General features: G+C 40.5%; 2 protein-coding genes across 2 annotated transcripts; one reads left to right on the top strand and one right to left on the bottom strand.

The window, feature by feature from the left end:
• Positions 1-5,560: 5,560 nt before the first annotated feature.
• Positions 5,561-8,625, bottom strand: LOC306746234 (seipin-like; the record flags this gene model as incomplete). The annotated part of the gene is made up of 8 exons (XM_079229113.1): positions 5,561-5,975; positions 6,133-6,262; positions 6,698-6,795; positions 6,904-7,038; positions 7,791-7,826; positions 7,913-8,056; positions 8,206-8,284; positions 8,375-8,625. 8 exons carry the CDS (start codon positions 8,623-8,625, stop codon positions 5,874-5,876), a joined length of 975 nt encoding a protein of 324 aa, XP_079085239.1. The 3' UTR covers positions 5,561-5,873.
• A 2,257-nt stretch (positions 8,626-10,882) lies between these two features.
• rnaseh2c (ribonuclease H2, subunit C) lies at positions 10,883-12,574 on the top strand. Its single transcript, XM_079229020.1, has 5 exons — positions 10,883-10,929; positions 11,268-11,422; positions 11,665-11,777; positions 11,961-12,080; positions 12,381-12,574. The coding sequence occupies exons 2-5, from the start codon at positions 11,269-11,271 to the stop codon at positions 12,402-12,404; spliced, it is 411 nt and encodes a 136-aa protein (XP_079085146.1). The 5' UTR covers positions 10,883-10,929; position 11,268; the 3' UTR covers positions 12,405-12,574.
• Positions 12,575-15,158: the final 2,584 nt, after the last annotated feature.

Below are 15,158 nucleotides of genomic sequence, written 5' to 3' on the forward strand. Positions count from 1 at the left end.
TTCTCCACAGCTCCCCTCTTGCTGCCGGGAGGCCACACTGATGGCCTGGCTCAGAGAAGTGATGAGGGAGGTCAGACCGATGAGGTAGCCGTCCTCTCTGCTCCCCTCGGCCCACGGGATGTTGTGTCTGAGCTGGTTCGCGTCGGATACCGGTGTCGTCTTCGCAAAGTCTATCATCCACACGCTGGCCTTGCTGCTGTGGTCGTGGACAAAGAGAAGCGAGCTGCCAATCATCTGATCAGGTCAAACATAAAGATAATATCAGCAAAAGGACCTCTACGTTCAATGAATTTAACAGAAAGATATGTCTATGTAAACCAACCTCATGGGTTCTGAAAAATAATGAATTCTTCAGTGCATCACTCAGTGCCAGGAGTCTGGAGTGGTAGGCTTTCTGAGAGCACAGATGAGTAGAGTTGTGGTTTAGCAGCAACAATTAGTACACACATCACAGGGTGAATAATAAACTGAGAGTGGGCACCAAATAAAGAAATGACAGGAAGCCAGGAGCAAAGATTAGAGAAGGAAAGGAGGAAAATTAGAGGATTTACAAGCTTTTCAGTTCTTTCCATTTCAGTTTTTTTCTTCCGTTTTCAGTTATTTGTCAGTGTTGTTGTATGTTTAGTCTTTTATTGAGTCTTAATTTAAAGCTTTTAAAGATGTAAATGGCCTCCTTACGGCCATTGTGTTGAGGTATACTTTAACTGTCTTCAGATATGCACAACAGGCATCAATGCATTGATTATGTATTTGAAGCTGAATATGGTTCGATCATGTTTTCACTTCCCCCGGAAGTGCCCAGAAGGTCGAGATGCACAGTTTTCATTAGATTTCCGTTTTTGAGTCTGTTTTCATCACGTTTAGTCATTATTTTTCTTTTATTGGTTCCTAGATTTTATTCTAGGTTTGTTTTTTTTGATAATTATTGTATGATTTAGGACATGCTTTCTGAAGGAAAAGTGGTGTAACTAGTGTTTTCATAACAGATAGAACTGACCAGGATTTCCAGCTGTCTCCCGGTGAAGAAGAGCAACGCCTCCGTGACCTGAGCTAAAGTCCGAATTTTCCTGAAGTCCCGTTGGACACTCCCGTCCTCCATCTAACTCACAGAGAAGCAACACAAGAGCACAGACATGGCACATTTGAGAACTTGATGAGAATGAAAATGATAGATAGCTGTTTTGAGTTGTGCAGTGATTTTATTGGCCTTTAATCCTACCATGATGCCTTCTATCCTGAAGCCCAGTGTGGACGTAGAACTGGTCGTATCCCTCCACTGAAGGTATCGACTCTTGGTCAACCCTCTCTGTTCATGTTCCTCCACCGATGGAGCGGACGGGTCTATTTCCACCATCTTCTGGTACAAGTCACTCCGCAGGGTGGCTTTAGTCCGGGCTTTGATTAGCTCTTCCTCCTGGTATGTCCTGAGAAGGAAACTCATGTTGTACATAAACAAAAGAACTCCTCATCATAACTACACTAATTTCTACAATGTTAGTTGTAGTGCTCTCAAACCTACCTGACTCCCATCTTGCAGTCCATAATGATAGGTCTCCTCAGGCCGCTCAGCAGGTCCTCCAGGCGGGTGTAGCACTGCTCCCCCCTGGTGACCAAGCCATGGTACTGTGGGACAAAGGGTCTCAGCGGGTCTCCCATCAGGCAGTCCAGGCACTTTGCCTCCACTTCACTGTACAGTTTCAACACCTCACCTCCCTCACTCAGCTGGAAGGTACCTAGCCAGCAGTGAGGCAGGTTGAATTATTAGCTACCCACATGGGTAATAAAACAAGCAGGCAGATTTCATCATTAGATGTGTGTTTTCTTCCCTTTACTGTGAGTGAACCATCAGGTCTATGTATTATAGTCTTCTATGAGAGGACAAGCCCCTATAAGGGCTTCTTGACTTGAAGAAATGTGTTCTAAACACACTAAATAAAAACAGAGGGTGTGGTGGTCAAGCTAAAACCAAGACTGTTTTTCTTAGTTTGTAAAAAGTTGGACCTTCTGGAGACAAAACGTTGGAACACTGCAGTTATATGAATGTATGTGAGCTATATCCAGCATGCAGTAGAGTAGAGATATAATAGAAGTGAATGTAGTTCATTTGAGCATTGTAGTGATCTCAGTAGTTGCTGAGTCTGTTTTGGATGAACGTGCCTTGATGTCCAGCCAGCTGGACCCAGGAGCTCTGCCGCCGCATCGACCAGTGCATCATGGTCAGGTAGGTTTTCCAGCTGCGGCACTGAGGCACAAAAGAGCAGATTATTTTTTATGCCTACATGCCAGATGAAATGGGTGTGGAGTTTATCCCAGCATACAGAGAAATGTATTAACCGGCAGGCTAAACTAGAATGCACCTAAACCTGAACGTGTGCATGCAAGTGAAAACGCCCCAGCTAGCAAATGGGGTTGAACTCGGGTCTTGTTGCTGTGGCGTTCCCATGGCGAGGGGGTCCTCTGATTTTTATTGTCTGCTAAACCCATTATCCAGGCCTGAACAGGACTTGTTCACAGCAGACCTTTTTGACTTGTCACAGCAGGAACAGCCCAGGTGTTACAAATAACATTAACGATTGGCTCTGTTTTATCTAAGGGTCCCATCAGTGTGACAATGAGGCAGCATGGACAATGAAAGGAAACTGAAGCAACTAAATTAAATTCAGCCATTATTCATTTACTATTCACAGCTGTGCTCTGCCTGCAGTCGGATCAAGATACTGTGAGTCAAAATGTCTGCAGTGAAAAAGCTCAATTGAGTGGCTGAAGCATGACTATTTCTTAATTTGGACAATTGCATATCATTAAGGCCCACCACCTTCTGAGAATATACCTCTGATTGAGAGACATTAGTTGGGCTACATTAAACAGTACAGTATAAACACCTAAGCCCTCTGTGCACGTCGACAACTGTTATGAGGGTCAGTGTGTTTGTCGTACCTCGACAGTTAAGATCTGTTTTGTATATACACAAAACAGCCGCCACGAGACACGGGCATGAAAAAAACCCTAAAACAAGGGAAGGGAAAACAAACCTGCGCATATAGGCATTGTTACAAATTGGCAAGTTTATAGTTTGATGGAAATGTCTGTAATATGTGATATTTAAGACTTAATACATTGCAGGTGTTTACATTTTTTTATATTTTGGTCACAGAGATGAAATGCTTTGAAGATGCGTATTTCTCATAAATTATATAATGTTATTTTGACTGCTATATATTTTATTCAGTCCTTACAGGCTTACGGAAAGTCTCTCTCCTCTCATTGTCTGCTCCCGTCTGCTTTCATATCTGCAGCAGCAGCAGACGGGTATGCAAACGCCATTCAAATCTGACTTTGTCAAAGTCCTCTTTCAAGCCAATGCAAATTGAGCTGGACTAAAGGTGCAAAGAACAGTTAAGAAATATAGTTTTAGTAAGCCTCTTGTGTGGAAAACCAGAGCAGCCAGATGCACAGGCGAGATGCCAGACTGGCACAGTAAATGCCAACAATTTAAAATGTAGTTTTAAACTGCATCCGATCTCACCTTCCTAAACGCCCTCCTCTTCGAGCCAACATCTTCTCCTTCGCTGAAGACGTCGTCGCTCTCCGCTGAGGAGAGGTTGGAGGAGCAGGAGGAGGTGGAGGAGGATTGCAAAAGCTTGGAGAGGATTGGGTGTGGGGAGGACCACTGATGTGTTGCGGATCCCTTTCTCATTCCCGGCAACTCCTCTGCCTCTTCATCTTTCCCCTCTGGCGTCTCCCCTCTCCCCTCCTTTTCTACCTCTGCTGCTGCAGCAGGCGACCTCTTCTTCTCTTCATCCTCTTCTTTTTTTCTGTCTATCTCAAAACTGGAGTTTCTACCTCGCAAGTGTTTCCACTCGCTCTTAGGGGGCAGCCCACACTCCTTCTCTCTTCCACTCTCTTCTACGCTTCGTTTCCCGCTCCCCCTCTCCCAACCGTCTGGAGCAACTTCATGACTCCCCCCTAGCCTCTCCTTCATCCTCAACTTCCATTTTGCCTTCACCTCATCCCTTGCACATTTTACTTTCAATTCCACATACTCTTTTCTTTCTGTGCCTTGAGCAACCTCATTCGGGTTTTCCCTCGTCACGTTACTTGATTCTGAATCGAGCTCGTTGTCCCCCTCCTCGCCCTCTCCGAGTCCACCTATACACTGACTGTAAGGTGGGAAACTTTTTGTGGACTTCAGCCTGGGTCTGGATCTCACTCTGGTCCTCCTGCAGCTGCTGGAAAGCGTTTCACTGATTGTCATATGTTGGTGCATCTCATCTGACAGTGTGGCAGAACAGTCATTATCCATAGTTTGCTTGCGATGTGTCTCCACCTCCATCCCCTCCATGTGGTTATCATCTGTCAAGTCCATCTTCGAATCCCGTGTGTGAGCGTAGGTAGAGAATGGACTCCCCCAACACATGTGCTTGTACAAAACCGGGAAATGTTTACAAGTTTGACAATGTTTGATGAAATGTGTTTGTTTACAATTCTATAAGCAATATTTGTATGATTTCTTCAAATGATGCATGGAAATATAAAGCTACAAATGATCATATTTCAAACTGGCATACACACTATAACTGGTCCCTGTGCACCTCACTTGTTTTTATGTTGATGCTCTGTTTTACTGTTGTTTATATCTTTTATGCTTATCTTTTACCCTATATTATTTTATTGTAATTGTAAGGTGACCTTGGGTGCCTTGAAAGGCGCCTCCAAATTTAATGTATTATTATTATATTTGTCTAACTTACCTTTATTGTGTCTTCCAGCTGTTAGAAAGCTTTGTGCCCGTCAGTGAGCTACATCCCTCTCTCATTCTCCCTGCTAGTGCCATATTTTGCATGCAGTGACGTCATGACGTTTCCAAAGCTTCAAGAGGACATCCAGGAATGACTCACTGTGTCAAATAACAGGCTGGAAATAGAGTACAGTGTTCTCCCTCCACATAGGAGTGTGTACTTTGTGCGTTAACTGTTTTGAGGAAGTGTTTTCTGACTACATTTAAAGGTTTTATTGCATCAGTTTAACAGAAAGTACTTCCCCAGCCAAGTACGACACACTTTTGATTTAAAATCAATTAATTTAAGATATTTTGGGATAATAGAACATACTTAAATCATAATTTTACATTTAGAAGAATAACACACAGGTTTTAGGCATTTTGAAGTAACATTTTAACAGCATGGTAATAACCTGCAAAAGAAACAGCTCCATAGTCGGTAAACAGTTTTTGAAATAAAAATGGATGGAATTAAGAAAGAGTTTTAACAATTAATGAATTCATCTGATTATTTCAGTTTCATGGTTACCTTACATATTTTGTTTGTATTTATTCATATGCTGTCTTTTAATGTAATGTTTAGTTGATTTACTATTAAACAGACTTGGTTACATGCTATGAAGTGCAAAGTAATAAAAACACACTGACAATGAAAGATTTGTATGAAGTGACGAAGGTTCAGCCGAGTCAATCGCATTAATCATGAACATTAAAGCAAAACACAATGAGACAACATTTTATTTTTATATTTTGTATTTTATGTATGCCTTGATTGTTGCAGAACTTTCTTTTATTTTCTCTTGCTATTAATTGGTATGCACTAACACATGGCAAATTCGAAAAATGTGGACACTTTGGCAATTAACCTGATTCTGATACTGAAATACAGATGACATGATAGGAGCAAAAAGAGTGTAGCTTTCTGAGTCATTTTCAATCACGAATCATCTTGTAATCGCACCTGGACTGCTAGGATGGTGCCTCGCTCGGCTCAGATTTGTAGGGATCATCTGAAGGTGACATCAGATCTACAGTACTTGTCAAGTAATTTATTATTTTATTTTGTAGTCAGTACGTCACTGATGCAAATAACTTATAAAGGCTGCGTGTTTGCACCTGCAACAGCATCATGTTCCTCCTCTTCTTGGTTATTTGTGCTCGTATCCCTATCTGACAGCAGTCCATCTGTTCCGATCTGTAAACAAGGAGGAAAACAAGCTCTCAGAGCTTGTTGAGTCTTAGACAACTGAGAGGAATCTGGTAATATTTCACACAAAACATCAAACTAATGAAGTGTGCTGCCCCGTGGCTGCAGTTAAAGAGTGTCAGCTGTAATTTGCCTCTCCTCTCACCTGCTCTGGTCCCCAATCCACTTTCAGCAGCAGCCTCAAGTAGAAGAGAACAAAGATGACACTGAGGAAGATGAAGTTACTGGACACGCCCACCATGGCTGACAGGAGAGGGAAGTTGAACAACAAGTATCTGACATAGAAAAACAAAGACAATAATTATGATGTGATGCTATGAAAAGCTCCTACTTATATACCAGTAGGTTACTTTCAATATTTTCCGACAGAGAAGACATTTGGACATGTTGCATTTACTCCTCTGAGGGCTGTAGGTGTAGACATAAGAGAGGGAGTTTTTCTAGTGAAGAAATGTGCTTCTGGTCTTTAGTTTATTTCAGAGAAGATGGAATAAATGATAGAATTAGACAAAATGTTCCTCTGCAGTTCCAAGGTGTTACATAAAACAATATATTTTCTGTGTTGGGGTTAAGTTAAAATGTGTTTTGGTGTGAGATTATAACTCTATTGCAGCCTCATTTTGTGCTGTAGATTTAACGAATATGGATTTCTTTACTCGTTTCAAAATTATTTGTATGATCTATTATAAAGCATGGTGTACACATCTTACCTCATACCAGTGAAGTGAGCATGAATATTGAGCTGAGATGAGTAGATCTGCACCTTGCTGGACAGGATCTCAATGACGGCCGTCATCGAGGGGACATACTGTGTACATGAAGACAATCCTGTAAGGTCGACTCCAACAAAATGCCTGCTTGCTGTTTATGCATACTGACACATGCTGACCCATTCGCAAAGTAATGCTTGACTCACAGGGTCGTCCGTGAAGTCTGAGAAGAGCTCCACCTCCAGCATTTGTTTCTGCTCAGCGACTCCGGTCAGAAAGGCTGGGAGGAACAGCAGCGTTCCCAGGTACCTCAGCAGGTCTGAGCGGTATCGCAGCATGCCCTGACAACCGCAAGACACCACAATGAGCCAGACGTATTCATTTCAGTCTCCTCCATTAACCCGCTCTTTGCTTACAAATGCATGATAACCCCAGGAGGTGTTTTCAATGATGTCATGATTACTATTTAGGAAAGGATGACTGATGTTGTCGTGCAGCTGCAAAAGCTTTACCTTCTATAACTTAATGATTCGGTTGTTTGCTCAGTTTGATGACCACTAACAAAAGCTGATCTCAGTGGACTACCTTATGAGGTGCAATACAATAGTTCTGTAAAGTTCAGTTTTTGTTTAAACCAAAAACATGTATTTTGTGTTGACTCAGTTCTAAGTAAGCAAGAAAGCTTTGAGGCTTGTAGGATTGGATTTGACTGAATTTTGTTTCAATTTTGTGACGCTGATTATTAAAACATCACAAAACACAGCCTCAAAAAGTACTATATCAACACTTTACTGATATTTCAAGTATTTATTAGAGGACTGTTGCACTTGATTACATCACAATGTACATGCTTTTCTTTTCACTCTGTGTTTAATCAAATAATTTAAATTATTAATGGTATCCCTTACACATGGACGATCTTTACTCCGACCTTGTATTTGTTGTAGCAGTCATTAGTTCACATGTTATTCCTGTCTTCTCCATCACCTCAGCGCTGAGATCACTTTCTGTTGCAGCAAGCATATGCAGCCCTAATCTGGCTCTGACCAGGCTGTGTGATTAAAGCGTTATTGTGCGTCAGCACTGTACTCACAAAGCGAGAGCTGGAGGCGGACAGCTGCTGTCTTGCCTGAGAAACACACAGCAATGCAAACGTGAATCATTTTGCAGGCTCTAGTTATGAAGCACTGGGAGCTGAACTATTCAACGACTCACAGAGCGAGCAGAGGAGGCAACTTGCCCTCCGTCCCGAGAGAAACAGGTTGTCTTGATCATGAACATCCCCATTTCGTGATTGGTCGGAGAATCAGGCATCTCCAGCTGCAGAGACATCTGATAGGCCTGGCCCAATGTCAGCACCTGAATACGCATTTTAAAACAATTGCACTTGCGGAAGTATAGATTGACACATACAGTAGATACATAGATAAACACACACACACACACACACACACACACACACACACACACACACACACACACACACACACACACACACACGTACGTACATGTTTCTTATTCCTCATCAGAGAGATGTTGGCCACTGGATAAGAGCACACAAAAGAGGCAGGAGAGTCACAGTCTGTCCTGCATACAACGTGAATGATTGAGTAAGATTAGAAGCAAGAATCAAACACACAGCAACGACTCAGTCTTTGTAAGACTTCACATACACACCTGTAATAATAGTGCACAGGTGTGGAAAAAGCCGCCAAGGGCATGTAAGAGTAGTAGAAACTGCTGTATAAAAAAGCAGCGATCCAGAGGAGCAGGATGACGATAGAGAACAGAATAAATCCCTGTATAACTTTCTGACGGGCGTTGGAGATCACCATGACGACAGCATCCCGGGGCCACCGCAGAGCTCGGACAATCAGGGCCAACAGTTCTTTATCATCATCTGGACGCAAATGAGTTTCTTGATCCATGAAGTCTAGACTTTGAAAAACCACCGCTGTGTAAACAACATACAACAGAAACTCAGAAAGTTGAATGCAAGCACATGAATGAAAAGGATCCTACTGACTAAGTTTGGCTCAGGTATATATTTGCTTTCCTTGAAACGTCTTGAATGTTCTCCCGAAGGTTATCTGGTTCTTACCTAAATTTCCCGGTAAAAAAAAAAAAGAGACATCATCAAGAAGGTGTGGTTGATGATGTTATGATGTCATGAAACGGATAGACACAAGCGGCCCATTGATAGTACTGAGAGCTGTGAAACCACTGAGTCCAATCTCAGTCACAAGCAGCGGCCTTTCACGTCAGATGACTGAAACAAACTGTCAACAGTCATCAAACACTTTTAACCCTTTTTTAAAGGCATCTAGAAGCAAAGAGGCAACAATTCATTGTGTTTGATAATTACACATATTGTGTCATAATGTTGGTGGGTAGGCAGTATGTATCGCTTTTGATCAGAGTGGTCATCAAGTGTCTGTAAAATTAGCTGTTTATTTTCTCATTTCATGGAACTAAAGTTGAGTGATATAATGTAACTAAGATACATCGTACATTATATTATGTACAGATGTGAGGTACTTTAAATGGTTCTCCTCTTTCTCATATACTTCTATTTCTACTTCACTACATTTGAGAGAGAACAATTGTACGTTGTTTCACTATAAACATTTGAAAGTTTTAGTTACTGTTAATTTACAAATCAAGATTTTGCATACACATCATATAAGACCTTGTACGTAAATTACAGTATACAGTATATACAACACTATGCAAATTGAGCTGAAACTATTAGACAGAAGTTATTTAATTGTGTCACAGCTGCCATGTTTCTGCATTGACTACTACTTTTCATACTTTCCATACATTTTCCTGATTATATTTTCTGTATATACTTTTATGCAAGTAATATTCCCAATGCCGGTCTTTTTCTTGTAACAGAGTATTTTTAAAGAGTAACATTAGTGTTTTTGATCTGAACACTGCTAAAGTTTAAATGATATTGTGAAAAGAGCCAGGCAATTGCGACTTGCACAACACTTTAATGAACACAGTCAAGAAGATTTTCAGTTCAAGAGTTATGCTGGCAAGGATTATAGTGTGTGGACACTAAAGCATTTTTTATCCACTAACCAGATAAAAAGCTTTTGTCTAATGTTCATTTGATATCCAACAGCAACATGCCCAACATTACTCAGTCTTGTTAGAAAAAAACTCACCTCTGGTTTCTGTTGGCCAACTATAAGTTGTTAGGAAATCACTTCTCCTTCTTTGTCCACAGTTTGATACTTTCTAGATGAAATGATGTCAACAGAAAAAAACCCTATTAACTTTAGCTGCTGAAAAGCTGCTATTGGACAGCGTTAAGTCCATCCCACATGAAGAGAGATGCTGCTGCCAACTGGAACAGAGCTCCTGTGTTGAACATGGCACTGACAACAGGGCCGAAGCTTGAGAGCTGGAGTTCATACTTTAAACTACATAAGTCCCATCATTTAGTTTATATATGTCATAACTCCCTGTGAGAATATATTAAGATTGCTTATATCTGCTTATCCTTTTGTTTTGGTAATTGTTAAAAACTGATTGATACATTGTCCTCAGTTACAATGTTGGATGATAATTTGACTTGAGCAGCCTTTATTTTGAAGTTTTTTTTTTCTTTCATTTGCATATCCTACAGCCCAATCCATGCGTATATGTTTATTTGTGGGATGGTTTATGGTTTATTGTTTTTTTCCTCCAAATGTGCTGCATATATCGCTTCAAATGTTCTGATAACGTCCAATTGTGCTCCGAAATGACAAAATTGTTGACATGTCTGTGCAAACGTATCTCAATTAAATAAACAACCAATTGCAATTTACTTGGATCCACCTTGGTCTTACAATGTGGTAAAATGTATTATTCTGGACCTGATATTCTATATTGCTTTTAAAGAGCATTTATTCTAAATTGCAGAAATAAAATCCCCAAATAGGAGGAATGCAGTATTTTGGATCATACGTTATAATAAGTATTTGATAACAGAGGGAAATCCCAGAAATGCGACCTTGACCAAATAAAGTGAATTGAAGATAATAATTTAAAAAAAGAAGTAGAACAATCTCTCAACAGTAGGAGGCGACATCCTCCGGCGGAACAGAAAAATCCGCCAAAATATCTGACAGCGTAGAAGAAGACAGTTTCGTCCAATCACACGCTGCGACTGGCGCAAACCGGAAGAAATACTCTTACATTTCATTTCACATAAGCGTTTGGAAAACAGCTTAAAGGTAATGTTGCAGTTATGTTTCTCAAATCCACATTTAAGTCACTTAACAATACGTTTAATGACGTTGAAGGGGGACTTGGAAGACACGCTAATACCACAGCATCTTAATAGAGGTGGCATGCTGTTTATTTAAGGGAAAGTCTGCTCTGTTGTCAGAGCTCCCAATAGTAAATGATTATAGTTATTCTAAATGGAAAAAAAACGTATCGGTTGGAGCCAGCATATGCTTCAGAGACGACCTTTATATGTCTTAAATCAGACCAAGAAATGTAGGTTTATATAGAATAGTGTAAGTTGTTGTTATTGATGTTATTGTCCTTTTCTGTCTTCTGGTTGCAGGATGTCTTGTAACACCAGTGTTACTCGTGTTCAGGTATCATCTGTGGGTGATGCACAGCGAGTCCCAATCCACCTCTTGCCCTGTGAGATTGAACACAATGGGCCAGCCGAGGTCTCTAAATACCTCATTGCTACCACAAAAGACTGCAAACTAGGTACACTCAGCCTCTCTCCCAGTAGACTAAATCGTGTTGTTTCTGGTCCAGTTTGCACTCAGACCAAAACAATAATCCCTAAAATGATGCTAAAACGTGGTGATACTCTTCATTCTTACAAGAGTCATCCTGATAAGAGAAGGGATAGGTTTACACATTTTCTTTACAAATTAATTAAAACAGCATTACCATGCATGACCCATGTATAATCCACAGTCCTTTGTGCATTTGTCTCATTACAGAAAAGACTGTGTCATTCAGAGGGCGTGGGTTGAAGGGACGGGAGCTCAGCTGTCCACAGGGCTACACTGGCTTGGTGCTGAACGAGATCGACAAGTCCAGCTCCGACCAAGAGGTGAACATCATCACTGATGCCATCGTTCATGTCACTAAAACGATCTACACCGACCAGCATCCTGGCTCAGTCAAATATTAGGCAAAGCACTGACTGGCCATGAAATCACATTTTTGTGCAGGTGAGGATTCTGAGACTATGTCTTCATGATAGTGAATAATGTGTGTGTGTATGTGTATCCAGGACCGGACGTTGAAGGTATCCTCTGTGTTTGACAAGCTGACTTACTGGAACCTGGAGACGCCGCCAAACTCTGACGACACAGTCGTTACGGCGATGGATTGGCCCGAGTTGGCCGAGGCGGTGAGTTCTTTTGTTTAGTGGCTGACTTAAAAAGGGATGTTTAATCAAAGACACAACTAACACTAACTAACAGCTTGGGTCTTCCAGTCACAACTTGGTCCACATGTAATAATCTGTACGATTTATAGATACAATATTATTCAACAAAGATACATTTCAGTTGAACAAATACTGTCAAAAGTGACAAAAGCGGCTTCATTCACAATATTTTATATTATTTTATCTGAAAATAGTTAAGCCGGAAATACAAGGACAGACAGAAATGTAGGTGGATGACGATGTTTTGTCTCTTTGTCACAGATCCACGGTCCAGTAGAAGACTGAAGAGAGAAAACAACCTTCTGCTCAGAGGTTACGAGTGAAACGTACAGTTTGTTAAATACTGGCTGCAGTCAGTCCAAGAAATGCCCACGAGTTCCGCGTTACTTTTGCAGAGTAATAAACGTGAGGTTTATATTTTTGTATGTTCTTTTATAGTGAAATAAAAACATTTAAATGACTGTGATTATTTGATTCATTGAAACAATATGTTCACTTTGTTTCATTTGAACACAGTGTTTATTCACAAAGTAACATTTAGATGTTGCACACCCGCTACGAGGATGAAATGAATCACTGACTCCACTGTCCCTTCTGAGAATACAAAACTCCAATACCAAGTAGTAATGTGGTGCAGAAGAACTAACTCCAAACCGTCATTCAGGCACATTTCAAGTTTAAATCTAAACACTTAAATAGAAGGCAGAATTATTTTTTGTCTGAGTGTGCTCATACTGAATATTCTGTCACATTACAGGAGAAACAATACAGAGGGAAAGGTCACATGGGCAATAAAAAAGGCCAAATACATAAAGGGTGCATCCCCAAACTGATTGACTCCTTTCTACCTTCCACTGCAATACTAGCATGTAGGCTAAAAGTTGAATGGTTGAACAATTATTTTTCCATTCCTCAATACTTTGAATTAACTCTGATGGAGAATGATAAACAAAGTCAATGAAATGTTGCAACATTTTAAGTAAGAACAAAGTAGCCACAGTGCTAAAATAATCTGACCAAATGAACAGTAAAATATTGTAAATAATCCTGGAAAGCCACTGTAAATAAATTGCTGGTCATGTCAAATTAACCAGTTTATTTGGCTGCCACTAAAATTTCTGGGTCAGTTACCTCACTTAGGAATAATTCCTAATCAAAGACTTCTTACTGGATGTTTAGAGGAGACAAAGAATAGGCCTTTTGACACAGTTGATTTCTTCATCAAATAATCTGCATACATCTGCTGTTGATGAAGCGGCTTCATTAAAACTGATGCAAGGACAAGCTTGTATTACAAGTTATAAAGTGGCACTATCTGATTCTAATTGTAGAATTGGTGCAGACATCTGCTTTGATAGTTTCATCCTGTAAACCAAACACTAGACAATACAATGCTTTTACATTTACAATCAGTCAAACTTTGCTGGCAGAGTCACACACTGAGAAGGCAGTCATATAAATTACAATTCTTTAACTATTAAAATCCTAAACACAATATCTTTCCCTTATTTGCCCATTAAGTGTAGGGTGTCACATATCTTGTTAAAACTCTTTTGAAAATCTTCTAAATTGTCTTACAACAATGAGGTTTTAGATAATTTTTAAGATGATTAATGACAAAGGTATCAAAAAAAAATACTGTGATGAATGATGAGTGATATCACTGCCACATTGCTGGTGTTTAGTGTGTGTGAGAATTCTTGTATGTACGCACTCATGGGGACCAAGACAAATCTGCAAGCTCTTTGTTTTATTTGCTCTGACAGATGCTTCTGGGCCAATATTAACCATTTATCTAATATGGTTTGTGTTTGAGACAGAGATTGTTAAATGGTGTGCGGTTAAGGCACAACTGAGATGGCTGTGGCTGATGTGCAACTTTCTAAACTACTTTTTAACTTTTATACCAGCTCATCTCTGCTGTAGTCTGTTTATATCTTCCCGCCTCTCAGGTTATATTTGATCCCCACCTGAAGTCCCACCCTAAAGTGTTATGACTGGCCATCTTTACCTGGTCACTCAGCGCTACGTCACATGTTAAGATTTGGGCAATTGTGAAATACAATTTTCAACATTTTCTAACATTTTAAAAGACCAACCTAATTATGACCTATTATTCAAGAAAATAACCAACAAATCAATTGAAAATTAAATGAATAGTTAGTTGCAGCTCTGCTCGATTTAGTTCAAATGTAGAATTAGAGTTAAGCTCATCATGTTAAAGTGAGGTGTGTGTGTGTGTGTGTGTTAGGGGTGAAATAAAAAAAATCGATACAGCATAGTATTGCGATATTTTGCGTGGCGATATTGTATCGATACACGGAAGCCAAGTATCGATCTTTTATTTAATCAATTATAAACTTTTGGGTCCTAGAATAAAAAAAATTGAAATTGCTTTTTCAGTCCAATAGATGGTGCCGTGTCGTTTTCTATTTAGGTCAGCAGAGGTCCCGGGTCAGCGTGATCGGTAGTAAGTTGGTCAAAACAAACATGGAGGCCTCGGAGAAAGAAATTACAAATGCCCCGGCCGCATTTAAATCAAACGTCTGGACTTCCTGTCACTCGTAGTGCCGCTGCTCGCACAGCTGTTGCATGACACACAGGACAACATTTGTGACACAGCGCTGGTCAAAGAGGTAAAAAAAAAAAGCATAAATCAAACTGGCTACGGGTACCCTAGTAGCGCTGGAAGCGGCCGATCACCAGTGAACAGGGCCGCCTGTTAATCCGTAACACCGTCATCCTGACGCAGTTCCTGGAGAAGTCGGTGAAATTCACCGAGCTGTGTGTGCCTACGGATAATATTATGAACCCAGACACGAGGGCGTTTGATGTTCCGACGTTTTTGGGATTTCCACAAGTACAAAGCATAAATAGTGGTTATTTTCATGTTGGATGGCAGAAATGATAACTGTTTGCATGGAGATAAGCCCCGCCCCCATTCCGGCACGTCCAGCTCGAATGACGTGACTATGCAGACTGTAATACAAACAGTTCAGTTTGTCAGGTGCAACATTCATGACAGTGTTGGTCAGTTTG

Source organism: Taurulus bubalis (assembly GCF_910589615.1).
Source record: "Taurulus bubalis genome assembly, chromosome: 13".
In the NCBI taxonomy this organism is placed as follows: domain Eukaryota; kingdom Metazoa; phylum Chordata; class Actinopteri; order Perciformes; family Cottidae; genus Taurulus; species Taurulus bubalis.

Coding starts and splice junctions, on each gene's coding strand:
- rnaseh2c (XM_079229020.1), top strand. CDS start 11,269: ATGTCTTGTAACACCAGTGTTACTCGTGTTCAGGTATCATCTGTGGGT. Junction 11,423..11,664: donor CACAAAAGACTGCAAACTAG/GTACACTCAGCC, acceptor GTCTCATTACAG/AAAAGACTGTGTCATTCAGA. Junction 12,081..12,380: donor GGCCCGAGTTGGCCGAGGCG/GTGAGTTCTTTT, acceptor TCTTTGTCACAG/ATCCACGGTCCAGTAGAAGA.